We start from the raw sequence: 27,969 nt of genomic DNA on the forward strand, positions 1-27,969 counted from the left end.
GGTTCAAGGCCAGCCTGGGCAAATAGTTTTCAAGACCCTGTCTCGAAAAAACTCATCACTAAAAAAGGACTGGTGGAGTGGCTCAAGTAGTAAAGCGCCTGCCCAGCAGTTGTGAGGCCCTGAGTTCAAACCTCGGTGCCACCAAGAAAAAACCCCAAAGTCCCAGATGTGACTCCCCAAGAGGACGGAGAAGTAATTCCGGCATGTTGTAATGGTGGCCCCCCCACAGGAATGGGAAGCAGATTCCTGATTTGCAGGGGACACAGGTTAGTATTATTTGTGGTACTGGGATTTGAATTTAGGGCTACACCTTGAGCCACCGCACCGGCCTCGTATTCATTTTTGGGCTGCATCAGACCCAGCAGAACCAGCTGCCCACGGGCCCTTTTCCATGTTTGCTACCTTTTTTTTTTTTTTTTTTTGGCGATACGGGGAATTGAACTCAAGGCCTCGCACCATCCTTGCTACTTTGAACCCTGGCCTGGCTCTATCTTTAGTGTCGCCTTGCACCTCTGTGCGTCGGGCACGGATCTGGAACGGCAGAGTACAGCCATTAACCTTTCCTTTGCGAAGCGCCGCCTCCCTGTCTGCCTTGGGGATCCGGAGGGTCGTGACCCGCAAGGCCTCTTGCTTGTGGTCCAGGTGCGAGATAGGTGTTAGTGAAAATGCCTCTGGCTCCAGGAAGCCCTCCTGACTCACAGGATCAGGTACCCCTTGGCCTCCCCCAGCATCCTGAGCTCCCCCGCACCAATCTTTTTTTTTTTTTGATTTGAGTCTGGGTCTGGTTAGGTAGCCCAGAATGGCCTCCAACTTGCAGTCTTCTTGTCTCACCCTCCCCAGTGCTGGGATTACAGGTGTGTGTCACCACATCTGGTCCCACTCTAATCTTGACCACTCTGGTGATAGGAATGTCTCTTTCACCAAACTGTCAGTCCCATAAAGATTAGACCAAGGCTTTTGAGGCCACCACAGTGTCCTCAGTGCCACACCACAGAAGTCTGGGCATGCAGGATGAGCTTGGATGGATGGATGGACGGATGGAATGAATGGAGAGGAACGAGTGGGAGAGTGAGAGGCAGCCAAGCAACCGGACAGGACTCAGGGGACACAGAGAGGGGGCGGGAGGGCGGGAGGGGGACATGAGGAGTAGGAGGGATTCCAAGAATGGACCAGGATCTCAAGAAGGAAGATGGAGACTGGGCAGTGGGCGGCATCTCAGGGAGGTTTTTTGTTTTTTGTTTTTTTCGATGGGATTGGGGTTTGAACTCAGGCCTTCACACTCACAAAGCAGGCGCTTTGCCACTTGAGCCACTTCTCCAGTCCACTTGGCTCTGGTTATTTTGAAGGAGGGAACAATTTGCCTGGAACCTCAATTCTCCCGATTTCCGCCCCTCGAGTAGCTAGGATTATAGCAGAGCCACTGGTGCCGGGTGAGATCCTGTTTTGGAGACAGGGTCTCTCTGACTTTGTCTGCCATCCTCCTGCTTCTACCCCTCGAGTATCTGGGACTACAGATGGACAACGCCATGCCCGGCTTGTCTCTCAAACGTCACCTACTCTATCCTGCTCAGGCACATAGAGGGCAGGCTTTGCCTTTGCCCTGGCCTTGGTCCCTGCCCCTTGGGGATGGGCTCTGCCACACTGCCCAGGGGCTCATGGAGACATCTTTTTGGTTTGCTTGCTTGTTCATTTGAGATGCGGTCTCAAGCATGCAATCCTCCTGCCTCAGCCTCAGAGTGCTGGGATTACAGCAGTGACTACCACGCCTGGCTCTCTTAAACAGTGAATTCTTTTTTTTTACAGTGTAGAACGAGAGTATTGAGATAGAAAAGTGTAAAGAGGGAGAGTAGAGCCCTTGGAGTTGATGGGGGGGTCCCAAGAGAGGGTGCCCCTTAGAGAATTCTTTAGAAAATTCCCTGCCTGGGTCCACAGCTAATCAGAAAGAGTTTGGTGCCCAGAGGAGGCCCCAGTCCCTTCACTCTGGCCTGGGCGGCCCCAGGGTGGAGCCAGCTTGGCCCTGTCCCCATGCCTCTGTTCCCCCAGAATATTCTGTCCAGTCTGTAGGGTCCTGACTGCAACTTTCTTTGTCACTGAAGTGGAGTTATCCTGTTCCCAACCCTATCAACCCCAGAAAGCTGCGCCTCACTTCCTGTCGCCCAGGGCGGCCGGAGGGGCCCGGCCGACTGAAGCGCTCCCTCTAGTCTCACTTCACGCGCAGTTGGCTTCCACTGGACGTGGGATAGCCTTCCACGGGGCAGGCACCCGTCTCATCCACCCGCGTGTCAGTCGATGAACACTTATGTGGTTTCCACTTTGGGCACAGTTGAGCAAGTGCCAGGCCTTGTCACAGAGTGAAGGCTCAGTGGCTGAAGGCCTCAGTCTCTCTGACAGTTGAGCAGAGGTTCAAATCCCAGACTCTGCCTCTGACGTCCCCAGCCTTCTGAGCTTGTTTCATCCCTGGGAACAGCCCCTGCTCCCAAGGCCTGGGGGACTTGGGGCCCACTCAGCGCCATTTAACAGACGCTTGGTAAGTAAAGCAACCCTGCCTCATCCCACAGCGGAGTCAGGATTTGAACCCACTTCTGTCTGAGTCAGATGCTAATCGTCATACGTTCTGTGTCCCATGGTCAAGACTATCCTAACGTGGGCCCCCAGCTCCTGTCCCGTGGGTGACTTGAGCTGCAATTCCTTCCTCTGTCCCCAAGTCTGGAAGTGTTTTGCAAAGAGCACTGAGTGAATTCCAGAGCACAGTACTAAGCATTCAGTAAGCGCTCAATCAGTGCAGGTGTTAGGCTTGTCCCCCCATTTTACAGAAATGCAAACTGAGGCTCAAAGAAAGGTCAGAGCTTCTCAGAGGACCCATGAAAATGTTTGCAGCCTAGAAAAATAGAGGACCAAACTCATAATAGCCCCGAATTAGAAAGAACTAAAAAGTGTTCATTGGGAGTGGAGATGGGATGGAGGGATTTGGGGTGACAGTGAAGGGGTGTGTGGCTTCTTTTTGGGGATTATGAGACTGTTCTAAAACTGATTGTGGTGATAGTTGCCCAGCTGAATATAAGAAGGGCTTTTGCTGGGTGCCGGTGGCTCACACCTGTAATCCTTTCTACTTGGGAGGCTGAGATTGGGAGGATGGCAGTTCGAGGCCAGCCCAGGCAAAAAAGTTTGCAAGACCCCATCTCAACAGAAAAAAAAGCTGGGCTTGGTGGTGTGCACCTGTCATACCAGAGGCAGCAGGAAGCATAAAACAGGAGGATCTTGGTCCCGTGACACCCCATCTCCAAAGTAACCAGAGCAAAAAGGGCTGGGTGTGGCTCTAATGGTGGAGTGCCTGCCTAGCAAGTGCAAAGCCCTGAGTTCAAACCCCAGTGCCACCAGAAAAAAAAAAAGAAGGGTTTTTTTGAATGATGTCCTCCTTTTTTCTTTGAGACAAGATCCTACTGTGCAGCCCAGGTTGGCCTCAAACTCTCCATTCTCCTGCCTCAACCTCCCGAGTGCTGGGATTATGGGCAGGAACCACCAGGCCCAGCAACAAAGCTGTTTTTAAATCTGCAAAGAATCCAGTCAACTAGAGATGTGTGCATATGTAATTATATAAACACCCACAAATTGCAACATACTATCAACTCCGACTTCCTGGTGCTCACATCAAAGCCACTGAAAGTGTCACTTTCACAGAGAAGGGGAAGTCCTCTGGACTTTTTTTTTTTTTTTTCTTCAGTATTGCGTTAGAACTCAGGGCTTTCACCTTGAGTGATGGGTTTTTTCAAGATAGGGTCTCCAGAACTATTTGCCCAGGCTGCCTTCAAACCCTGATCCTCCTGATCTCTGCCTCCTGAGTAGCTGGGATTACAGGCGTGAAGCATCAGCGCCCAGCTAATGTTCTCTGGACATCTTACTTCAGCCTGGGCAAACAGAGGTTAAGCAGTTCCCAGGGAAAGACAGGAACCACAGCCCAGAGAGGGGCAGCTTCCTGCCCGCTGTCACACAGCCCGGAAGCTCCAAGAGTCTCCGTGTCTCTGAGTTCAAACGTGCGTGAGTTCCAAGCCCGTCTCAGGGCTGACCCCTGGCTGCCTCCTCTTTTGGACTTCTCAGGGAAAAAAAAAATAAAATAAAATGGCACAGGGCAGGAAGCATCCATCACTCCCTGTCCAGCTCAGGCCGGAGGCACAGGGGTCAGCAGAGAGATGCCCTCGAGGTCTCTGTGGGGACCAGGATCCGGCGGGGCTGGGGGTGAGAGGCTGCACATTTTCCCACCCTGACATCTTCCTGTGTCAACCCAGGAGGGCGCCCTGGATGCTGCCGGCCCTACCCCCAACCTCCTTCCTCTCAGAACACAGCTTCCCGCCAAGGATGGATGAGGAGGCCATGCCAAGGTGGTGCCACCAGGCCCAGAGAAGAAAGGCAAACACTTTGGGCTGGACAAAATAACCGACTATGGCTCAGAGTAGCCAAGGGCCCACCTCAGAGCCACACAGCCCAGGGCACCGGCAGCTCCTGGCCTCCCTCAGGCCTCCCGGGGCTCCTCTGCCCGGGAGCTGGAGCCCAGCCCGGCCTTGGGCGTGTGAGAAGCCCTTGGCCCGGGGCCCTGCCGGCCCTTCCTCCCCCATGCTGGGCTCAGCCCTTCCTACAGTTAAATAGAAACCTCTTTATTGTAAGTATCGAACATTCTTAATAGTTGGATTCAGGCCAGACCTTGAGGTTAGGGGAAGGGGGAGTGGGGCTGGGAAATTTCTGAAGAACCTTCCAGAAGGCCACTGGCCACACTGGGCTGTGGGGGAGGGGTGCTGGGAATGGGGTCGGTGGCCTTGGGCAGGGCTCTGCTCCCTCTGGTCTCCGGTTCCCTTCTGTAGGGTGTGTTTGGGGCTGGGTGGGGACTCTGAGGCCCCTTCCATCCCAGGGCTCTGAGTCCCAGGCAGAGAGTCATAGGGGACCCCAGGGGAGGATGGCGCATCAGCAGCAGACTGGGGGACACTGAGGCGAGGGGCTGGGAGGGGAGCCTCAGCGGCGGGCCCGAGGCCTGGCTGGAGATGGAGGCCGAGGCCGCAGGGGCAGACAGGCCAGACTGGGCCTGGCCAGCCGGGAGACAGGGAGGTGACCCAAGAGGAGAGGGAAACTGAGGCAGAAAGACGGGCGGGGCACAGGGATGTCGGAGAAGAAAGCTCGGTCCCGAGGAGGTGACAGGGCTCCACCCTCAGAGAGTTCCAGGTCCCGGGCCACCGCCAAGATCTCCTGGCGGGCGGCCGTGCTGTGTAGGCCGCGGATGTCCAGGAGAGCTGCTACGTGCTTCCGCCTGGGGACAGAGGGACAGACAGGTCCACGGGGGTCCCTGGCTCCGTGTGACCCCCAGCTGTGTCCTGCCCGAGCTCTGGAGCTCATTTGCCCCTGGTCCTGTGTCATCGCCTGTCCCCTCCCTTCCCTCATGTCAGATCCCTGCTCTGGAGTCTTCCCTCCACTCCAGACTAACTCAGTCCCCACCCACGGGAGCCCAGGTGGCTCCTGTGTCCAGCCTGGTTCCTGTCACCCGCTCAACTCCAAGCAAACCCGTTTCATGGTGCCTGTCCTCTCTAAGGGCCCCACTGTCACCACTTACACCTAGCCCAGAAGTGTCACCCCCCCCAACCCTCACCTCCCCCAGGTCAAGCCTAGAGCCTTCCGCACCACTGAATTCTGAAACCATCATCCAAACTTCCATTCAGTGCCTCTCCACGTAGGTCATTCTAGAACATTCTTCCCCAAATTTAGCCTCAGAATATTCACTTCACCACCACGCCCAACCCATTCCCAGAATCAAGGGCCACCAAAATTTCTCTCCAAGGAGTAAAAGTCACCTTAGAGACCCTTCCCTTCCACCCCCCATCCAACCCACCAGAAATGTCCCCTTGTCCCCCACCTCAACTCCAGCTCACTGATCCAAAACACACCTCCAGAATCACCATATATTTCAACTTAAGATTCTGAGCCCCGACATTCATTTCCAGAACTTTCGTTTCATACAGAGATCTGGGGCCTTGGCAAACGCCACCTTCCTCCCCACCCCCCAGAGCAGTGCCTTTACCGCCCCCCATAACCCTTTACCCTGAAGCTCCAAAACGTACATCCTAAATGCAGCTTGAAGGCTGGGTGCACTGGCTCACTCCTGTAATCCTGGCTAGTTGACAGGCAGAGACTGGGAGGGTCACAGTTTGGGAGGGCCGCTGGCACTCACAGAGAGCACTGTGGTGTGACAGTATAGTGTCCTGACTTTTGAGCCAGTCTATCCCTGGGTTCAAGTCCCAAGGGCATCACCTTGTTAACTGTGGAATTTTGGTAGCATGGGTTCTGCCTGACACAGATGAGTTGCTCCCTGAATATTTTCTAAAATAAATTACTTTTCTTTTTTTTGGTGGGACTGGGGTTTGAACTCAGGGCTTCTCACTTGTAAAGCAGGCGCTCTACCACTTGAACCACTCTGCCAGTCCATTTTGCTGAACTATTTGCCCTGGCTGGCCTTGAGCCTTGATCTTTCCAATCTCAGCCTCCCAGTAGCTAGGATTACAGGCATGAGCCACCAGCACCCAGCTAAACTAATTTAATTTAACTTTTTCGTTTTTTTTTTTCTTTTGGCAGTACTGGGGTTTGAACCCAGGTCCTTACACACGCTAGGCCAGTGCTCTACCACTGGGCCACCCCCCAGTCCTAACTGTGCCTGCCAGGGAGTTGGAACTGACGTAAAGACTCAATGAGCAAAACTGAGCAGGGTGACGCTCCTGCAATTCTCGCTAACCCAAAGGCAGAGATTGGATAGAAGTTCAAGGTTAGCCTGGGCAAAAGTTTGCAAGACCCCATCTCAACCCATAAAAGCCTGGGAGGGGCTTGCCTGTCGTTCCAGCTGCACGGGAAGCGTAAATATGAGCCCAGAGGTCCAGGCATCAAAGTGAGACCCTATTAGCTAAATAACCTAAAGGAAAGCACTGGCAGAGTGGCTCAAGTGGTAGAGTGCCTGCTTAGCAAGTTCGAGGCCCCGAGTTCAAATCCTACTACAGCCAAAGAACAAGTGGCATTGTTATCGCAGGCTCAGATGACACTGAAAGATGAATTGTAATAATCGTACAAGGACGGTACTATTACCCCTAGGGAGCCCAAGAGGAAACTGAGGCTCGGACAAGGTCACTCAGAAAGGAAGTGGCCCAGCAGGATGGTGCCTGTGCCTGCCACCGCCTGCTGCGTGTGCGCCCGCGTGCCCATGCGTGTCCCCGTGTCCCCCACGGTTCCCTGCCGGGCTGGCCCTTCCTGCCGCCAGCCCCCCTGCCCTGGGCTTTCCTGTGGCCGCCTGTTTGTTTGCAAGACCTGGTGGTGGTGGTGGCGGCGGGAGGAAAGTCTTATTAATAATGCCCTGACTCGAGCAGGAAACGGCCGTCAGACACGCTCGCCGCCTCCCTCGCCGCCGGGGAGGCAGGAAACGCAGGGACGGATGCCAAGGCCGCCGGGGACCTGGGCCAGGGACGGCGGGGTGGCCGGCCCGCTCACCTGATGTCTGGGTAGTCCCGCACCAGCACCCCGACCTCCACCTGGATGCTGGGTGTGTCTTCCAGCCGCAGGACCTCAGCCAGGTGTGGCACCACCGCATCCAGCCACGTAGCCTGGGACTCCTGCGGGGAGGGTGGGGACAGCCCAGAGCTCACACTTTGCTCATGTCCCCTCCCCTGACCACCACCCTTCTCCCAAGGCCCAGCCTTACTCCTCCTGGCCTCGGTTTTCCCCATCTATAAAAAGGATCTGAAGTCAAGACTGGCCAGGGGTTGTTTAGCTGAGACTTTTGGATATTTGAAGGAAAATCCATTAGCTAATCTATTTCCAGATTTGCAGATAATTTGGGAGCTGGACAAAACTGTTCGGGAGGCTGAGGCAGGAGGATGGTGAGTTCCAGGCCAGCCTGGCCTACATAGGGAGAACCAGTCTCAAAACAACAAAAGCAAAAAAATAAAAATAGAGACAAAACTTATTCCAAGGGCTGTGACTCAGCTAGAGCGCTAGCTTCGCGTATGCAAGGCCTTGGGCTCCGTCCCCAGCCGGGAGGGGGAGGTGATGTGGTCAGGTGGGGACGACACCAAGTCCAAGTTCACAGAATGTTACCATTAGAGGGAAACTGGACAAAGTGTCCAGGGGGAGCAGTGCCCTCTGTTTTCTTGGGACAGCCTACAAATCCGCAATTATCTCTTTAAAGAGTTTCAAAACATTTCAAGAACTGCAGCCCAGAAACTGGAAAAGTTTGAAGTGGGTCCCGGCGGGTTACAACGGGGTCAGCTTTGGTGGCTTTAGATTCCTGGACTTGGAGAGGTTAGGGTTCCGAGTTTCTGTCGCACTTAGCTTGCAGATGTGCTCACAAGAATGGCTAGCGTTTGTCAACTCTGCAACGCGATTAACGGGACTTGGCCGATGGCATCCCGGTGACAATGGGCCGGGACCATTCTTTCCGTTTTGCGCTTGGAGAGCGCGCCCTGGGCGCACCGATCGGATTCCCACGATCGCTGGACAGCGGCACCCCCCGCCCAGCACCCCGTGTCCCCCCGTGTCCCCCCGCGTCCCCGCGCCCGCCGCCGGGGCCGCACTCACCAGCCGCCGGAACAGGCGCTGCAGCTGCGCCGCGTCCTCCCGCAGCCGCCCCGCCACGCGGCCTCGGGTCCGCGCGGAGCGGCAGCGCAGACGCCCGCGGAGCAGGGGCCGCACGTACTCCACCAGCGCGCGCCGGTGCAGCTCCGCCACCAGCGCCTGGGGACCGCGGAGGGTGTGAGCCCCGCCCACCCGCGACACCGATCGGGACCCCGGCGCGCCAACCTCGCCCCGAGTGTTCTCTTGACTGTCCTGCCCGTGTCGCCCTTGTTCCCAGGGACTCGCCTCCCCGCCCCCCCCCCCGCGCCCCCCGCGCCCCCCGCGCCCCCGCGCCCCCGCTCGCGCTCACCTGGTAAGGCTCATCCTGCATCCGGCGCAGGGCCAGGGCCTGAGCACCCAGCGCCCCCACGATGCCGTCCAGGGCCTCCGGGCTGCTCACCCACTTCCGGCGCATCAGCTTGTTGAAGTGCGGCTGGGGGACAGCGCGTGGGGGAGTCACCCTCTCTCCCTTCTCCCGCCCCTCCTCCCGCTTTAAACCCTGCTGAGCCGAACCGGCTGGGCCGTGCTTGGGCACACATCAGGGAGGAGAAAGCCCCTGCCCTGCCCTCCTGGGGCTCGCCGTTCAGAGGGACAGATAGATTGGTCCCCAGATAGTAACAGCACAGAGTTGCAGGGCCCATGAGTGCGGGAGGCCCAGAGGGGATGCCTAACTGGCATAGCAGTCAAGGAGGGCTTCCTGGAGGGGGGGAATTGGAGGCTGAGAATCAGAGAATGAGCATGGCTAGTCAGGTGAGGAGTGAGGGGACCCATGGCTCCATCAGAGGGAAGAGCTACAGATTTCAGATGGGTGTGAGGGGACAAGGACCAGGGCAGAGATCCATGTGACTGACAACACCACCTGCATAATTCACCAGGAACAGTGCAAAATGCAAACTGGGCACCCGCTTACAACAAGTAAGACTCTTAGGCCAGGTGCAGTGGCTCATGCCTTTAATCCCAGCTACTTGGGAGGCAGAGACAGGAGGATGAACCACGGAGGCTAGCCTGGGCAAAGATTTGAGACAAAATACAAACAGAAGGGATGTGAGTGTGGCTCTGGGGTAGAGCTCCTGCCTAGCAAGGCAAGTCCCAGGTGGGGGACGGTTGGAATTTTAAGACAGTGACCTCACAGGTGGTACAAGATGCAGGGTGGAGACCAGCCATGCAGGGCCCAGCATGCAGGGTAGAGGAGAGCCAGCCTTCCCCCCGAGGCGGGGGGGAGGGAGGACAGGGATTGGGGAGCCATGGTGGGTTTTGAGCAGGGGAAGGAGAAACCAGGTCAGGTTTGTGTTTGTTTTTTGTTTTTTTCCAGTACTGGGGTTTGAACTCAGGGCTATACTTTTTTTGTGAAGGGTTTTTCAGGATAGGGTCTTGTGAACTATTTGCCTGGGCTGCCTTCGAACCGTGATCCTCCTGATCCCTGCCTCCTGAGTAGCTGGGATTACAGGTGTGAGCCGTCAGTGCCCAGCTAGGTTTGTGCTTTACCACAGATGGGAGGACTGAGGGAGGAGGCTGGAGGTGGAGGGCAGGAGGAAGGGGGATCCAGGTGGTTGAATTCATAGGCGTTTTGAGCCCCACATGTAGGGGAGGCATGCAGAAGAGCCTGGGGGCTGGTGGCAATGGGTCTGTCCCTGAGATGGAGCTGGGGGGGGTGACACTGCAACCTGGGTGGACACAGGGAATGTGAGGGGCTGAGACTACTGAGGTGACATCCAGGGGTCTGAAGCAGGTCCCCATACCTCACTTCTTCAGCAACCTCATCCTGACAGCAGCCCTGTTTCTGAACCTCCAAAAGCGGGGCGTGGGGGAACTCATGGAAAAGCAGGGCATAAAGTGACCCTGGGGGAGGGTCCTCCCAGACCACACCCGCCTCGTGCGCACACGAAATGCACACGCACGCACACATGCAATGTATGCACGCATGCGTACAGCACACGTGTACACGCTGCATACCTGTGCACATGTGCGCACACACTTCCCCAAACTCATGGCAATCACATGGCATCTGAACACAGCTCTACAAGTCCCTGTCCCTTTCTGATGTCCCCTCCCCTCTGTCACATTGTCTCTCCCAATCTCTCTCCTTTCCTTTCTCCCAGAACGACCTTGTTTGCTCAGACTTTCCCTACTTCTTGCCCTCTCTGCCTCAGAACATATACAGAGATTTATAGATTAAAATGACAGACTTGAGCCGAGTGTGGCAGTGCAGGCTGTAATCCCAGCACTCGGGAGGCTGAGGCGGGAGGATAGAGGATTCAAGGCCGGCCTGGGCTACAAAATGGCATCCTCACAAAAGTGACAGTGTCACAAAAACAAACAAATTAGGAAAAACCCCATAGACTTGAGCTGGATTACTGAGGCCGTGCTTTATTCGGGCCCTCAGTAAAATGAAACCGACACTAGACCCATGTCACAGGAAGGTGCTGAGAATAAAGTCACCCGATGTCCTCAGCTTCTATTGCTGCTCCATTTGTAACGTGTCAAGTGACATTATTGGCTATAACTGTTTATAAAAGGATTTCTTATCTTTTGGAGATATTTGCTGAAGTGTCAACTGATGAAATGACATAATGTTAGGGGATTCTAAATGGTTCTCTGGAGCCGAGAGCAGTGGCTCACAGCTGTAATCCCAGCTACTTGGGAGGCTGAGATCGGAAGGATCAGGGTTTGAGGCCAGCCTGGGCAAATAGTTCTCAAGACCCCATGTCCAAAATAACCACAGCAAAATGGACTGGAGGGGTGGCTCAAGCTATAAAGCACCTGTTTTGCAAGCGCAAAGCCCTGAGTTCAAATCCCAGTCCCACAAAAAATGCCAACCAATTTTTGCCCTGGAGCTGCATACAGTCCAGTGGGAGGGGGCGGATTTTAGGGGGCGGCTGGGGCTCAGTGGTAGAGTGCTTGCCTAGCACGGGAGGCCTTGGGTTCCATACCCAGAATCTTAAAGGGAGGAACAACAAGAAAGCAACACTATCTAGAGAGGTAGGCCAGGGTAAATGCTTTAGGAGGGGAGGGGTGTCTCAAGTTTCTTCTAACAGATGGGGGTCTTGCTCCGTTGTCCAGGCTGGCCCTGATCTCCTGGGTTCGAGTGACCCTCCTGCCTCAGCCTCCCAAATAGCTGGGACTACAGATGTGCACTACAGTCCCCTGCTTACCAAGGACTACTTCAAATCATCAGGGAGGCGGGCCTCACTAAGAAGGTGAAATTTGAGCCAAGACTTGAAAGAGGTGCTGACGGGAGCCACGGGGCTCTCAGAGGGAGAGCATGCTAGGCAGAGGGAAAGGCAAGTACCAAGGGCCAGGGCCAGGAAGGTGCTGGCTGAGTTAAGGGGCAGCCAAGGGGCTGGTATGGCTGGAGTGCAGTGTGTGAGGCAGAAGGCGGGAGGAGATGAGGTCCAAGAGAGGAAGGGACAGACTTGTGCCATGACAGGGATTCTGGCTTTTGCTCTGTGGGCTCTGGCTGTTCTGACACAATTTGGAGCTCAGAGGGGAGCCCTCATCACGGCCTAGTTGCAGAATTTGAACCCAGTCCCTCAGGGCACCAAAGGGCCCCAAGAGACTGGGAATGGGGCTCAAAGACGTAGAAGAGTTGGGTATGATTTGGGGCAGCTCAGTGTGCCTAAGCCCCCCTCCTGCTGGTAGCTGTCCTCCCCAGGGCCATAGCCACCCACCTTTTCCTTCCTGTACCCCCCCAAACAGCCCCAGCATGGCCGTCACCCCCACTGCACCCTGTTTCCCCCAACACCGAGTCCTGGGCTGGTGGGAACTGGGGGGACTCCCTGTCCTGGCCCAGCCCCTCCCTGTCCCCTGCCTTGCTCACCTGCAGCTCCTGGAACAGCAGGTCAGCCAGGACACGGTGGCAGAGCCGGGTCACACGGTCCAGGGCGCTGGCTGAAGCTTCCCTGGCAGGCTCACTTTCGGGGGGTCCTACCCTGGCCAGGCGCTCGGCCAGAGCCCTGCGGGGATCAGTGGAGCCAAAGTCAAGGAACCCCAAAATCTCAGCCCAGCTGCTTGGAGTGTTCTTCCCTTAGATGAACTTGTTTTGTGGGGTACAGGAGTGACTGGGGGTGAGGCAGTGAGGAAGATGAGGGTTTGAGAATTATCGGGGTGCCCAGGAGGCTGGGGCATCTGGGGACTAGGGGTGCCAGGGAGGTTGTAAAATGTTTAGGATTGGAGGATGTTGGGGTCTGGGGAATTTTGGGGATATGGAGGATATCTGGGAGGATAGCTGAGGCTGAACTGTCTTGGGGTGTCTTGGGTATTTGGGGGATGGAAGAGGTCTCCCTGGGTTTTTGTTTCTCTTCTTGTTTTCTGGTGAAAGTGTAGAGCTCTGTGATTCTAAATATACCTCTGCAACTCTGAAATTCCTTTTTGCAGTACTGGGATTTGAACTCAGGGCCTCATGCTGGCTAGGCAGACCCTCTGCCACTTAAGCCACGCCCTCGGCCCTTTTGGCTTTGCTTATTTTTAGATAGGGTCTCTATTTTTGCCTGGGGCTGACCTCGCTCGGAGCACAATCCTACATTAACTTCCCAGGTAGCTGGGATTATAGTTGTGCACCACCAAACCTGGCTTTGCGATTCTGGAATTCCTCCTAGCCCTCCTCCCTTCCTTCCTATAGACCTCCTTCTGGAAGTGTACCCCTCAGAGGCCCCACACTTATGAGAGGTGACACGTGTGCAGGGTTCTTGTCTATGGGCATGACTAAATCACTGACAGGACAGTCGACCAGTGGGATATGGTTCAGATATTTAAAAAGTGCGAGGGTGCAGGTGTGGTGGTGCACACCTGTAATCTCAGCACTGGGAAGGTTGAAGCAGGAGGATCTTGAGTTTGAAGCCAACCTGGACTACAGAGTGAGACCCTGTCTCAAAAAAAAAAAAAAATCCAAAACCAAATAAACAAAAAATGGAGCAATGGAAGTTTTTTAGTTTAGTTTTGTTTTGTTTTGCGGGGCTGGGGCTGGGCGCCAGGGCCTGGCATGCCCCGAAGCACTCCACCACTGAGCTGCACCCCAACTCCAGAGGATGAGGAGTCTTTAGGTGATAACGGAAAGGTCACCATGCTGTTAAGAGGAAAAGGGAGAAGCAGGCACAATATTCTATTTGCATTGTCAGTCCTCTGTATCCTCAACCAGCCTCGGCTGGAAAGTATTCAGAAAAAAATTTCATCCAGGTCAGGACAGATGGCTCACTCCTGTAATCCCAGCCACTCGGGAGGCAGAGCTCAGTTGGAAGCCAGCCTGGATAAAAAGTTCTCAAGACCCCATCTCCAACAACAAAAGCTGGGTGTGATGGTGCTCACCTGCCATCCCAGCTACACGGGAAGCATAAGTAGGAGGATCACAGTGCAGGCCAGCCTAGCCTAATATGGAGTGAGACCCTATCTTAAAAATAACCAAAGCAAGCCAGGCACCTGTGGTGCACACCTATAATCCTAGCTACTGGGAGGCTAAGATCGGGAGGACTGAAGTTCGAGACCAGCCCAGGCAAACAGTTCACCACACACCATCTCCAAATTAACCAGAGAAAACTGGACTGGAGGTGTGGACTGGAGGTGTGGGTCAAACAGGAGAGCACCTGCTTTGCAAGCATGCAGCCCGGAGTTCAAAATCCAGTCCCACCAAAATCCAAAAATAAATAATGAAGCAGAGGGCTGGGGGAGTAGTTCAGGTGGAGCGATTGCCTAGCAAGGGTGAGGCCCTGAGTTCAAACCCCAGTGCCACCCCAAGAAATATATGTGTATATGTGTGTACATACTCGAGATCCATGTTTTGAGTGCTGGGATTACAGGCAGGAACCACCACACCTGACTACATTATCAATTTTTTAGATGCAATTTAAGGGCTCAGGGTGTACCAATAAGCAAGTAAATAAGACTAAGTGCAATTTAAGACAAGTTAATAAAAAAACTAAGTAAGATAAAAAGGCATATATATATTTCTTAGTCTTTGAGTGCAGCATCTAGGTTTCCATAATCCTAACATGTCAATATTCTGATTGTAATTTTAATCCTCCAGGATGCTGTGGGCTATTTCTACAACTTGCAGATTTTTTATGCTACTTTTTTCTTTTTTGTAGCACCTGGGGTTTGAACTCAGGCCCTCAGGGTTGCTCACGGGTGCTCTACTACTTGAGCCATGCCTCCAGCTGTGTTTTATGTTGGATTTTTTTCAAGATAGGATCGGGTGAACTATTTGCACAGCTGGCTTCAAACCATGATCCTCCTGATCTCTGTCTCCTGAGTAGCTGGAATTACAGGCGTGAGCCACCGGTGCCTGGCTCCAGATTTTATGCTTCTAAGCTTCCATGGGTCAGCTCTGGTGCTTTTTTTTTTTTCCTTTGGTGGTATTGAGGTTTGAACTCAAGGCTTTGCACTGGTTAATCAGGCACTCTACAGCTTGAGCCATGCCTTCAGCCCTACCATGGGTCAGCTCTGGGATCCCCACCCAGGAATGGGGCCCCCTTCCCTTCAGCTGCCACGCACTCACCTCAGGGGGGGCCCACAGTTGACCAGGGCGATGGTCCTGCTGATGTAGGAGTCAGGTGGCAGCTCCCGGATTCCTGGGTTCTCGTGGAATCGCTCCACGCGCTGCTGGAAGCTGGGGGGGAAGGTACAACTGACATGGTATACGGGGCACCCACGGGGCTGCCCCCACCACCTGCCAAAGCCTGTGATCTGACCCCAGTACCTTTGCCCATCATCTCCTCCGTCACATCCCCAGTCCTGATGCCCCGGCCTTCCCCCCGCACCTAGCCCCAGTCTCCTACCTCTGCAGGAACTCCGCCAGCCCCCCCAGGCAGCAGTGCGCCATGCGTTCCCCAAACTCCTTGCTGATGCGGGGGGCTCTCTCTGTGTGCTGTTCCAGCAGCTGCACGGGCCAGAGGGAAGAAAAGGGGTGCAGTGGTGTGGACAAGGTGCTCCTTCCCCACCCACTCGGCACGGTCCATCTGACCTCCATCAGATGCTTTTTGTTTTGTTTTGTTTTTTTGGGACTGGGATTTGAACTCAGGGCTTCACACTTGCAAAGCAGGTGCTCTACTGATTGAGTTACACCTCCAGTCAATTTTGCTGTGGTTATTTTGGAGATGGGGTCTCACGAACTATTTGCCCAGGCTGGCCTCTAACCTCAGTCCTCTAGATCTCAGGCTCCCAAGTAGCTAAGATTGCTGGTGTGAGCCACCAGCGCCCACACTCTTCCTTCTTACCTCACACACATCCTGGGCCAGGTTGCTGGGGTGATCGGTCACACCACCCCATCGCTCTTCGTCCTCCTGCAGTACTCGAAGGAGGGCTGCCCGTGTCTGAGCCTACAGTGGGGAGAAGGGGACAGGCTGGATTCCAGCCAGGAGCTCTAAGCTCAAGGTGCTGCTGTGGAGAGAGGCAGGGCCAGAAAACTTCCCCAAGGCCTTCCCCTCCTGCCTAAAGTTTGAGCTTTCTGTTTGTTTGTTTTGGTGTTTCTGGGGCTTGAACTCGGGGCCTCACAGCTTGCTAGGCAAGTGTGCTCCGCCATTTAAAGCATTCCAGCAGCTCTGGTTTGAGCTTTCTGTAAAGAGCCTGTGGTTTTCAGCTTCCTCCATCTCACAGTCATTTTTTAGCCAGGCCCTGATGGCTCATGCCTGTAATCCCAGCTACTCAGGAGACAGAGATCAGGGGGATCGTGGTTCGAAGCCAGCCCAGGGAAATAGTTCTCAAGGCTATATCTCACAAAAAAAAAAACCCATCACACAAAAAAGGACTTGTGGCATGGCCCAAATGGTATGAGTGACTGCTTAGCAAACGTGAGGCCTGAGTTCAAATCGCAGTACCAATAAATAAATAAATAAAAAGAATTGCAAGCTTTGTGAACCTCTGAATCACTGGTCAATGGGCTGTTTTCAACTAACAAGTCAAAGTGACTAGGTGCAGTCACTAGGTGTGATTCCACCAGGCCCCGGAGGAATCTGCATCTGGATGCCATGGCTAGAGCAAGACTGACAGACGGGAAACGCCACTGTGGCCAGCTGCAGGTTGATGGCAGGGGCCAATGGACTCCGTGGTGCCTGTGCCCAGCCTGTCATTAACCATATCATCTGCTCATGAGCAAAGATCCTTTGACGCCCTATTGCTGAGTTAAGGTCGTCTTGCTCTAAAAGTTTTTTTTGGTGGCACTGGGATTTGAACTCAGGGCCTCACACTTGTTAGGCAGGTGCTCTACCACTTGAGCCACTTCACCAACCCTTTATTGTGTTGGGTTTTTTCCAGATAGGGTCTTATGAACTAACTGCCAGGGACTGGTCTCAAACCACGATCCTCCCGATCTCTGCCTCCTGAGTAGCTAGGATTATAGGCGTGAGCCACTGGTGCCTGGCTTCTCGATCTAAGACTTGAAAGCTCTGACTTTATTCAATGTTTTTTAAGTGTCTCTACTCCCCTTAGAGGTGTGTGCTTGGGAGGTGACATGGAACACAGAAATGACCACTATGGGCTTATGTATGTGTGTCGCCTTTGGACAGGACTCAGAAATTCCCAAAGCTGAAGAGAAACAGAAACAGTGAATGGAGAGAAGAGCCCCCGAGGCCTACTGTGACCCCTCCCTCTCTCAGAATGCACCCCAATCCCAAGTCCCAGGTACCTTAACATCTGTGACACACTCATCCTCCAAACCCAGCAGGGTGCCGGGGGACAGAAGGGGCCCCAGCTCCCCATTCTCCAGGGCAACCATGTCCACCAGCCCTAGGACTTCTCTGGGGGTGGGGAGAAGAGACAGGGAGGTCTGTGAGAGGTGGCTAAGCATGTCCCCCTGAGTACGTCCCCACGCCCACCAAGCCCGTGACCCCGGGCCACTCCCTTCCTCTCTCTGGGCCAGCTTTGCTTATCACTTAAAGGAAGTCTTTGGAACTGCTACCTCCTGGCTCCAGCTCTCTGAGTCAGCTCCCTGATGGATGGTGTCTGGGCAAGACTTATAGGGGTCAAGTTCAGGCTTGATGATCTGACACGCAAGGCCTCCCCCACGGTCAGCTTTGCTAGACTGAAGCTCCCTTGTGCCTCTGCTCCTAGGTCCTGCACCTCACCTGGCCCTGGGGCCTTCCCAGTCCAGCCCCCACACTCCTCCTACTTCTGTGCAAACCAGGACTGAGTAGCATCACCATAGTCACTTCACGCTTCCCACCACCCACCCTCATGCCAGACTTTTGCTCACGGCATCTACTCCATCAGAAATATCATCTTCCAAACTGGGCATGGTGGTTCATGCCTGTAATCCCAGCACTCAAGAAGCTGAGGCAGGAAGATCACAAGTTCCCAGCCAACCATGGGCTACATAGAGACCCTGTTTCCAAAAATCAAACCAAAACCAAAACACACAGCCCCAAAACACACTCTCCTTATAAATCAGACTTAACCCATATTCCACTGCTCCAGGAAGCTTCCAGAAACCCTATTCTGCAGCCACCTCTCACAGGTGAGCGGAGACCTTGATTAGTGTGGTCCCCAGTTGGGCTCTCCATGGTCCATACTGGTAGCTGCTACCTGCCCAGCCATCCTGGCTCTACTGGAGAACCACCCACCGCATCTCTCACATGTGGTTTGGGGGTGGCCAACTCTCTTTTCCCTGGAGAGGACATGTGCCCCAGTGACAGCTGGGCACCAAATTCAACACCCCGCACAAGAAGGGTTTTGCCAGGCGCCGGTGGCTCACGCCTGCAGTCCCAGCTACTTGGGAGGCTGAGATTTGGAGGATCGAGATTCGAAGCCTGTCCAAGCAATAGTTCTTAAAACCCCCATCTCCAAAATAACCAGAACAAACTGCACTGGAGGAGCGGCTCAAGTGGAAGAGCTCCTGCTTTGCAAGTGCAGAGCCCTGAGTTCAAATCCCACTCCCACCAAAAAATTTTTAGACTGGGAGAGTCAGTGGCTCCACAGAACTCACTAAAGTTCTGACCCTGGGGGTGAGAGCCAAACAGTGGATGAGGCTAAGGTGCAGGATTTGACTCCTTACACTATGGTTCTAGGGGTGACAGAGCTGTGTGTGAATGGCACAGTTCTAAAGCTGGAAGAGTGAGCAATGCTGAGCCTGCTGTGTAAGCATTCTAAAATTCTTTCTGGGAGTACTGGGGATTGAACTCAGGGCCTCCTGCTTGCTGGGGATGAGTCGCATCCCCAGCAAAATTCTCGAATTCTAAGGGTTACCTGTACTAAGGTTGAGAGTCAGATTCTAGCAGGGGAGTGACCCACTGTTCTGAAATCCTAGGACTGGAAGTGTGACAGCTAAGACAGTAGTCATTTAACTCTCATGGATGGAATGTTCTTTTTTCTTTTTTGGAGACAGGGTTCAGCTGTGTAGCCCAGGCAGATTCTGCCTCCCTAATGCTGGGATTACAGGCGTGTACCACCACACCCGGCTATGTTCTTGTCTGGAAAGTTCCACCTCACTGAGCTATTAGGACTGTGAAGTTCAGAACTGCGCTGAGAGTTTAGAACTGGAACATTTATGGTGCCGATAGGTCTGGAAGAGTGCACAGTGCTCAGATGTGAAGACAGGTCAATGTCACTAAGATTCTAGAAATGTAGCTCCACCATGCTCGGGTTCTGGAAGGATTAAAGGTGCTCAGATTCTAGGGATGGAAGGGTGGAGTGTTGAGGCTGCAGAGGCTCTGGAAGGATCCAGGGTGCAGCAGAGGGGATGGACAGTGTTGCTCTAGGATTTTAAGCGCCACTGTGCTGAGCAGGCGCCGGTGCCTCCCGCCTGTCATCCTAGCTACTCAGGAGGCAGGGATCAGGAGGATCGCGGTTCAAAGCCAGCCCCAGCAAATAGTTCATGAGGCCCTATCTTGAAAAAACCCATCACAAAAAAGGGCTGGTGGAGTGGCTCAAGGTGTAGGCTCTGAGTTCAAGCCCTAGTACCGACAGAAAAAAAAAAGTACCCAGAAGAGCGGTGGAAGGGGTGAATTTGGGTATGATACGGCTGACACGTTGGAAGAACCTCGGCAAATGCCGCCATGTGCCCCCACCCAGCACGACAATGATAGAAAAAGTGCCACCGTGCTGAGGACTGCAAGGGCGCATGGTGTCGCCATCGGATGCCAGCTAGAGTGGACAGGCTGGCTGATCGCAGGTCCCTGTGGTCTGGGGAGGGAGGGTGGGGCTGGGGTGTCCGCGCGGTCAGGGGCTCACCTGGGGTACACCTGGTTGTGCCAGTGCAGCAGAGCGTAGCGATCGGCCAGCGCCAGCCTCCTGCGCGCCGAGGTCGCCAGCCACTCGGCGAGCGCGCCGTGGTAGCCGCGCAGGTAGACGCCGAAGGCGCCCAGGCCGGCGGGGTAGGCGGGCGCCAGGCGACCCCGCACCACGGCCATGTCCTCCAGCAGCCGCGCGCGCAGCGCCTCCAGCTGGCCGGCCAGGCCCCCCGCCGCCCCGGGCGCCGCCGCCTCCAGACGCTCGCGCGCCGCGCGCGCCACCGCCTCCGCCCAGCGCGCGCGCAGCCTGCGGGCCGCCCCGGGGCCGCGCCGCCCGTCAGCCGCCTCCTCCTGCACCAGCACCTGGCCCAGCTGCGCCACGGCGCCCGCGCCCGCGCCCGCGCCCAGCCCGGGCCCCGCCAGCGTCTCCCGCACCAGCGCCCACAGCTCGCGCTGCAGGGCCTCGTACAGCAGCGCCACATCCCGCGCACGGCGCCCGCCGCCCGCGCCCTCCGCCTGCGGTGGCCCCGGGGCGCCGCCCCCCGACGACGCCAGCTCCTCGGCTTCCAGCTCCAGGATGTGCTCGTCAGCTCGCGCCAGCTCGCGCCGCTGGATCAGGCTCAGGATCTCCAGCACTGCGGGGACAAAGCCAGCGCGGGATGGAGCTGGGGGCAGAGGGTGCCACATAGGGCAAGAGGACCTGGACAGAGGGAAAACGTGGGGGCGGCGAAAGGAGTCCAGGGGAGGGATGGGATGAGCTGGGAGTGGTAGTGCACGCCTATAATCCCAGCTACTCGGGAGTAGGAGGCAGGAGGATGGCGAGTTCAAGGCCACCAAGACTGGACTCAAAAATAACAACAGAGCCCGGCGCTGGTGGCTCACGCCTGTAATCCCAGCTACTCAGGAGGCAGAGATCAGGAGGATCGCGGTTCAAAGCCAGCCCCTGCAAATAGACCTTATCTCGAAAATACCTAACACAAAAAAGGGCTGGTGGAGTGGTTCAAGATGTAGGGACTACACTTTGTGTACTTGTGGAGTTCAAGCCCCAATACCAAAAAACCAAAAAAGGGCTGGGGACATGATAGAATGTAAGTGCCAGGCCCTGGGTTCAATCCCCAGCATGGCAACAAGAGTGGAGGCAGGATTGTGGGCTGGGGATGTAGTTCAGGGTAGAGCCCTTGCCTAGTGCATATGAGGTCCCTAGAGTGGGTAAGATGAGGGAGGAAGATGGGGAAGTTGGTGGGGGGGGGGAGAGGTGGAGGAGGAAGTCCAGGAAAAGGAGGGAGGAAGGGAGGAAGAGAAGTGAGGGTGGAGGACAGGGCCAGGACACGGGCAGGGGGGGAGGGGGGGAGGACAGGGGCAAGGACAAGGGCTAGAGCAGGCAGACGGAACTGAAACCTGCCCAGGGATCTCTGCCACAATGTTAGCAGGTGTCAGGAGAGTAGGAAGAAGGTGGACAGAAGGAGGGAGGGAGGGAGGTGAAGGGGCCGGGACAAGGGGGGGGTAGGAGTAGAAAAGCACACTCTGTCAGAGGGCGGGATGGGAGAGGTGGGTGGCATGAGGACACGGAGGAGGGTATGGAGGGGGACAGAGGGAGAAAGTCAAAGTCAGGTGAAGAAAGAGAGATGGAGCCCAGCAAAGGCAGCAACAGGGACAAGCTTGGAATGGGGACGATATGGGGACCAGAGCTGAGGTCTTCAGGATGGGGTGACTGTGGGGGTGAGCTCGCACTCTGATGGATCAGACTCACCACTCCAAAAGGGGAGTCCTGAAGTTGGGAGACCTCCAGTGGAGGCAGAGGGAGGGTCCCGGGTCCCAGCAGCCCAGAGTTACCCTCCACACCTCCCCTCCCTCTGCTTCCTCCCTGGCAGGGAAAATATTTCCTGGCCAGTGCTATTCCTGCCCTTCCGTTTCCAGAAGGCGGGGGCTCCAGTCACCCCCTCCTCACCTCCCTGCGGTGCCCTCCCAGTCCCCAGGGAGCTGGGGCTGAAATAGCCTCTGGCCAGGATGTGGAGGGCACCAGAGGACAAAGAGGCTGCGGGGAGGTCCTGGGCACAGGGGCAGCAGGGGCCTGGCGGGAGGAGGGGCTGGGGCTGGGGTCCAGGTCAAGATGGGGCTGGAGGGAGAGTGTCTGGGATGGGGATGAAGGTCAGGAAAGCAGCACTGGGATGGAGTCGGAATCTGCAGAAGGGAGCAGGCAAGGAGTTATTACGGATGACCTAATATGGGGTGGGACCAGAAAGTCCTAGAGGAAGACACCCGTGTGTGGTGTAGGATTGGGTGAGCATGGGGATGGGATGGGGTCATGTGTGGAATTGTGTGTCCCCCAAAAGACATGTGAGGTCCGAATCCCCAGGGTCAGAATGTGACCTTAGTAGGAGTTAGGGACTTTCTAGAGGTCATAGGTTGGATCATAGGACTTAATGTCATATGGCTGGTCTGGGGAAGGGGAGATACAGGGACAGACAGACAGACAATGTAAAGAGACACGGCAGGAGCTGGTGGAGTGGCTCCAGCGGTAGAGCACCCGCCTGACAATCGTGAGGTCCTTAGTTCAAGTCCCAGTACTGCCAAAAAGGAGGCGGGGGTACCCTACATGAGGATGAAAGGTTGGGGTGATGCATCACAGTCCTAGGAATGCCACATTCCCTGGAAGCTCAGACACCATCCAGTTTGTGGTCCTTTGTTATGGTGGCCCTAGGAATTAATCTAGATGGCCAGATTGTGGGGGAGGATGTAGAGGATTAATTTGAAGATGGAGTCGGATGAACTTGAAGGTGGAGTTAGGGGACAGGGTGGGGTGGGGTGGGGTGTCCTGGGGGGACAGGCTGGGCTTGGGGAGAGGAAGGAATGGAACCCCCATGGGTTCTTGAACACGGGGAGGTCCCCTGGGGCTTTAATTGGCTTTGGACGTGGGGACCAGTTTGAAGCCCCCTGGGGAGAGGAGGATGGACTGGGGTGGGTGGGCAGATGGAGGATGGGTGGGGAGGGCATCACAGGTGGCAGATGGCCACAGCATCGCGTCACCCTCAAGTCTTCACCAGGACCCCTCCCCCCACTCCACTCACCTGACAGCGGTTCCTTCATCTTTGGGGGCTCCGGGACCTTGGGTGGCGGCTCGGGGGCGGCCTCGCCTGCAGGCACCACCCTCTCAGCCAAGGACGCGCGCCGGGGTTTGGCCCCGCGCCCCAGGCGCAGGAAGGCCAGTCTCCCAGCAGCCTCCCTGGCAGCCTCATCGTCACCGTGGGCTCGGGTCCCCTGGAGCCTGGCCAAGAGGCCGAAATCTGCCGAGCCCCTTCGAATCCCTGGTGCCAGCACCCGGCCCAGGAAAGAGCGGGGTGGCCCGTCCCCAGGACTGCCAGCCCGCCGGCCTGGGGACCAGCCCAGCCGGAAGGGGGCCAGGCCTGCCAGCTTCTCCAGGGTGGCACGGCGGCGACAAGACGTCCCATTGGGGAGCGTCCCCAGCTCTCCAGCCTCTTCCTCCAGCCCTGGAACTTCCTCGAAGGGGTTCCGAGAGGACCTCAGGGGCAGGGTTCCCGCCCGGGGCACCTTAGGGTCTGCCACCCCTAGACTCTTCAGGATGGGCATTTTGACCGGTGGACACCTGGGGAAAGATAAGGACCATCGATGGTGTCAGTGCCCATGGTGGTGTTGGTGACGATGACCCTGTGTGCGGAGCACTTTGGGGCATGGTCTAAGTGGGCACTTAGTAACCCTTAGTCCCCAAAGCCCTCTGGGGGATCGGGAGAAGGACTATTACTGTACCCATTTTACAGATGGACAAAGTGAGGGTGAGAAAGGCAAAGGCGCTGACCTAAGGGTCCACAGTAATTCAGGAACAAAGCTGGGATTTGTAATCACTGCTCTCTGACCCTGGACCCTGGGTTCTTCCCCCTGAGTAGCCGCAGTCAGCACCTTTCTCTGCCTTCCTCCTGCCTCATCCTTAAGGATCAGTGCAAGACAGGAGTGTGACTCAAGCGATAAGAGTATCTGCCTAGCAAGCATGAGGCTCTGAGTTCAAACCCCGGCACTGCCCTTCCTACTCCATGAAGTAACTGGCACAGAGAGGGGAAGGGACTTTCCCAAGGGGGCACAGCCTGCCCAGGGCAGACCCACCATCTACCCACTCAGACATCCAGGCTGGACAGTGAGTGAGTGGGACCCGTACTTCAGCTCCTTCCCCTGCTCATCTTCCTGTCCATCTGCTTCTCCTCTCCCCTCTGTCTCATTCGTTCTTGCAGCAAAACTTTCTGGGTATAGCCAGCCATGGTGGCTCATGCCTATAATCCCAGCTAACTTGGGAGACTGAGGTGGAAGGATCTCAAGTTTGAGGCCAGCCTGGGCTACATAGTGAGACCCTGTCTCAAAAATATCAAACAAAAGAAAGAGCTCCAAGGGCTGGGGAGGGGGGGAGGCTCAGTGGTAGAGAACTTGCCCAGCATGTGCAAAACCCTGGGTTCAATCCCCAGCACTGAGAGAGAGAGAGAGAGGAGAGAGGGGAGAGAGAGAGAGAGAGAGAGAGAGAGAGAGAGAGAAGCCAGCACTGGTGGCTCACACCTGTAATCCCAGCTACTCAGGAGGCAGAGATCAGGAGGATCATGGTTTGAAGCCAGCCTGGGCAAATAGTTTGTGAGACCCTACCTCAAAGAAAACCTTCACAAAAAAGGGCTGGTGGAGGGGCTCAAGGTGAAGACCCTGAGTTCAAACCCCAGTACTGCAAAAAAAAAAAAAAAGAAGAAAAGGAGAGAGAAAAAAAGAGAGGAGAGAGGGAGAGAGAGAGGAGAGAAAGAAGAAAAGAAAGAAAGAAGAAAAAAGAAAGAGAAAGGAAGAAAGAAAGAAAGAGAAAGAGGAAAAGAAACTTACTAGGTCTGTGACCTCCCCCTCCCATGCAGGCATTGGGGACAGAGTGGTGACCAAGCCAGTCCCAGTCCAGTCTCTGCTGTCACAGGCTCACAACTTCCTAAGTCTTGGCCACTCCATCTCTAAGTCTCCCCCGAACTGTGGCCCCATTGTTGGATCCCCTGTGGCCCTGACCCCTCTATGGTCTCAATCCTCCAGTCTTGGTGCCTCCATCTTACTTTGCGGACACAGTGTAGCACAAACCTGTCCCTCCCCTCCTCCTCATCCTTCTATGGTTCCCCAGTACCCCCAGCCAAAGCTCAGACTTCTCACCACAGCCTGTGTGACCTGGCAGCTGATACCTCACCAGCGCTTTGCTGCCTCCTCAGCCTCCTGACTCCAGGCTCCTCTGAGTTTCAGTTTGCTGTTCCTCCACACAGAAGCCTCTTCTCCATGCTTTGGAATCCAGTCCCAAGGCGCCCTCCTCCAGGGGGCCCTCCCTGCCCCGAAGGCTGTGTCAGAGCCCCTCTTGGGGCTCCCCCTTCCCTGCCTGCCCACTCTAGGTTGTCACTGGGGATGGGTCTGTGTCCCACACTGAACCAGGAGTCCCAGGAGGGCACAGCCAGGGCTGGCTCAATCACTACTGTGTCCCCAGCTCCAAGCACAGAGCAGGCACTCGGGCATGGGTGCTAAACAGGAAAGGAAGGAAGGAAGGAGGCTGACAGTTCATTCCTTGGGGAGGGGGACAGGAACAGTGAGTGGTTCTGGAAGGGGTGGGTGGGTGGAGAGCAGGCCACACAAGGCCTTTCTCCTGAGGACACTGAGAGTCATAGGAAGATGATTCTCTTTTGGTAGAACTGGGGTTTGAACTCAGGGCTTCACACTTGCAAAGCAGGCGCTCTACCACTTGAGCCACTCCTCCAGTCCATTTTGCTCTGATTTTTTGAGATGGGCTGGCCTCCAACTTCAATTCTCCCAATCTCATCCTCCCAAGTAGCTAGGATTATAGGTGTGTACCTCCAGTGCCCAGCTAGATTTTTTTAAGAACCCAGCTTTATAAAAGCATGGTGATGCATACCTGTAATCCCAGCACTCAGGAAGCAGAAGCAGAAAATGAGAGTTCAGTGCACTGCAGCTCCAGAACACCATCCTGGGTGCCAGTGCATCTAACTTTCTCCTAAAAAAATGGGTATCTGGAATGTGCTGTCTGTCCATCTGCCTGCATAGCATCGTAGCCAGAAAAAATATATCACCTTACGTGGCTTCAAATGCTCAAGAAATAGTTATCAAACTATTTGTACCCTCCAACTGGATGTTTCCTTTTTCTTTTGCTCACATCATGAGCTTGTCAGATGTACCCATGTCCATCAATAAAGTTCCAGCTCATTTGTGTTAAGGGGTGCATAATATTCCACCCTGTGCCTATGAGAAAACTGTGTGAATAAAATATCAGTGGTTCACTCATTCTTCTACAACTGGACCCACAGGTTGTTTGTAACCTGGACAGGAGTCTGAGCAGATGAGGGTCAGGGTCAGGACAGGAGACCAGGAAGGAGGCTGATTTTAGAGGATCCTGGGTTGGCTGATGGTGGGCAAAGTCCCCCCTTTTCCCTGTATTTCACCCTCTAGACCTCAGCTGTTGCTTGTAGGCCCTTCTGTTTCTGGACATGCCATCTGACCTCTCTGCAGTCTTCATGGTCCCCTGTCCCCCCCAGGAGGCAGTCGTCATAGCAACCCCTCGTGTGCAGCCCTCCCCCCACCCAGAGTGTGCACACGTCTATTTGCACACGAGTTCTCTGTCCTCATCTTCCAAACTGGCTTTCACACACCTCACCCCAAAATGGTTTCATCATCCCCAGGACAGGTTCCAGCCCCCCCCTCAAGATTCGATTTAACTCAAACACTCCCAAAGCATTTCCGACACCCCCCAACCTTGGCAGCAACCTTGGCCCAAAACTGGCCCAGACCTCTTTACCCTTCCTGGCTCCGACATCCTGCTCGCTCCGACGCCCGTGTCTGCCTCCCGGTGCCCGGGCCCCTGACTCACTTCCGAGGCCTCCCCTCCGTCAAGCCCCCAGCCTCCTGGCCCCTGCAGGATGTCTCGGGCCCCCAGAGCTCCCCCTCCCCAGAGCTCCTCTCCTTCTTCCTCCATGCCAAGCTTTTCCCAAAGCCCCAAACCCTCCGCACTGTTTGCACAAACTTCTGCTTTCAGGGTCTGCATTATTTTATTATTTTCTTTTTTTCTTAGGCATGGTCTGGAGATGTATCCAAGACTGATCTGGAATTCTCAATCCTCCTGCCTCAGTCTCCCAAGTGCTGGGATTGCAGATGCGAACCACTATACTAGTTTGAGAACTGTCTTTCCCAGTTGCATGTCCCTAAATTCCAATTCTGACCGATATAACTCTAGTCCAGTCCTGGTCCCCAAACACACCTTCTCATCGGCCAGCCCATGTCAATCTCAATCCAGCCATCTCCCATCTCTGAGACCCCATCTCTTAGGAAAAACAACCACTCAATCCCTGCCCAGCCTCAGTCTTTCCATCTGGACTCACAGTATATTGGACCCAATGTCACTTATCTCTCTTCTTTGCTGGTGGCTTCAAACTCTCCTTCTTCACCTGTCTGTGCCCCCAAGGTCCCCAAGGTCTCCCCTGCAACCCTCTTCCCTCTCCTTACTGACTCCCACTGGGGTCAGGCCTCACCTTCTCTCTTTGCCCCCCTGCCATGCCCTTTCTGGGTTCAAGGTAGAGGATCACAGAACATGGGTGCAGCCAACTCCGGGGGCAGTGCAGAAGAGGCTGGGGGTGTGAATGCTCCCCACTCCCCCAGCACACTCACCTCTGTCCTGTGCCTGTCCCTCTGTCCCCTCTGCCGTCCTGCCCCAGGCTACTTCTGCCAGGACTGCGGAGAGCTTGGATCTGGGGGGGTGCTTGGAGGAGGACAATTTCCTGTCGGGAAACCCCTCCCTCTCTGGGGCCAGGGGCGGGAAGGACTCCTTATCTGTCTACACTTTCAGGCCAGCCTGCGGTTGGACTGGGAGGGACAAGTGCCATGGCCTGTCCCCACCCTCACTCCGGGCCCCAGCCGGAATCCGCCCGCCCCCCTGCCTGTTCTTCACGCCTCCCAAGGTGACAACACCATCCTGGGCACCCCAGGGAGACACCCCTGAGCTGGACCAGAGCCCAGAGCCGCTCCCCAGCCCAGGCAAGGCCAAGGCCTCTGAGAGAGAACCGGGTGGGGTCGCCAAAGGAGCTGGCCAGCCTCTGGGGTCCCCTGCTATGGGTCAGATGGAGACTTGGTTGAAAGTCCTGCTCGCTCCAGGGGCTGGGATTGGGGCCCAAAGGAG

General features: G+C 55.4%; 1 protein-coding gene across 3 annotated transcripts; it reads right to left on the reverse strand.

Moving 5' to 3' along the window:
• Positions 1-4,628: 4,628 nt before the first annotated feature.
• Positions 4,629-27,591, reverse strand: Exoc3l2 (exocyst complex component 3 like 2). Of its 3 annotated transcripts, none has more exons than XM_074057606.1 (12): positions 27,462-27,591; positions 22,850-23,385; positions 19,783-20,416; positions 17,243-17,354; positions 15,837-15,938; positions 15,399-15,499; positions 15,119-15,229; positions 12,449-12,584; positions 8,942-9,064; positions 8,596-8,751; positions 7,510-7,631; positions 4,629-5,293 (listed from the first exon to the last, which is right to left on the reverse strand). In XM_074057606.1, exons 2-12 carry the CDS (start codon positions 23,367-23,369, stop codon positions 5,002-5,004), a joined length of 2,409 nt encoding a protein of 802 aa, XP_073913707.1. In that variant the 5' UTR covers positions 23,370-23,385; positions 27,462-27,591; the 3' UTR covers positions 4,629-5,001. The 3 variants fall into 3 exon arrangements, with proteins under 3 accessions (XP_073913707.1, XP_073913706.1, XP_073913705.1); XM_074057605.1 differs by lacking the exon at positions 27,462-27,591 and adding an exon at positions 24,983-25,518; XM_074057604.1 differs by lacking the exon at positions 27,462-27,591 and adding an exon at positions 24,988-25,517.
• Between the last annotated feature and the right edge of the window lie 378 nt (positions 27,592-27,969).

This window comes from Castor canadensis, chromosome 16, assembly GCF_047511655.1.
Source record: "Castor canadensis chromosome 16, mCasCan1.hap1v2, whole genome shotgun sequence".
In the NCBI taxonomy this organism is placed as follows: domain Eukaryota; kingdom Metazoa; phylum Chordata; class Mammalia; order Rodentia; family Castoridae; genus Castor; species Castor canadensis.

What these genes read in the sequence shown, in the direction of transcription:
- Exoc3l2 (XM_074057606.1), bottom strand. Translation starts at nt 23,369, where the DNA reads ATGCCCATCCTGAAGAGTCTAGGGGTGGCAGACCCTAAGGTGCCCCGG. An exon ending in CACAACCAGGTGTACCCCAG is followed by an intron (nt 17,355 to 19,782) that starts GTGAGCCCCTGA and finishes CCCCACCCCCAG; the next exon opens with AGAAGTCCTAGGGCTGGTGG. An exon ending in AGCGCCTGTTCCGGCGGCTG is followed by an intron (nt 7,632 to 8,595) that starts GTGAGTGCGGCC and finishes CCCTCCCCGCAG; the next exon opens with GAGTCCCAGGCTACGTGGCT.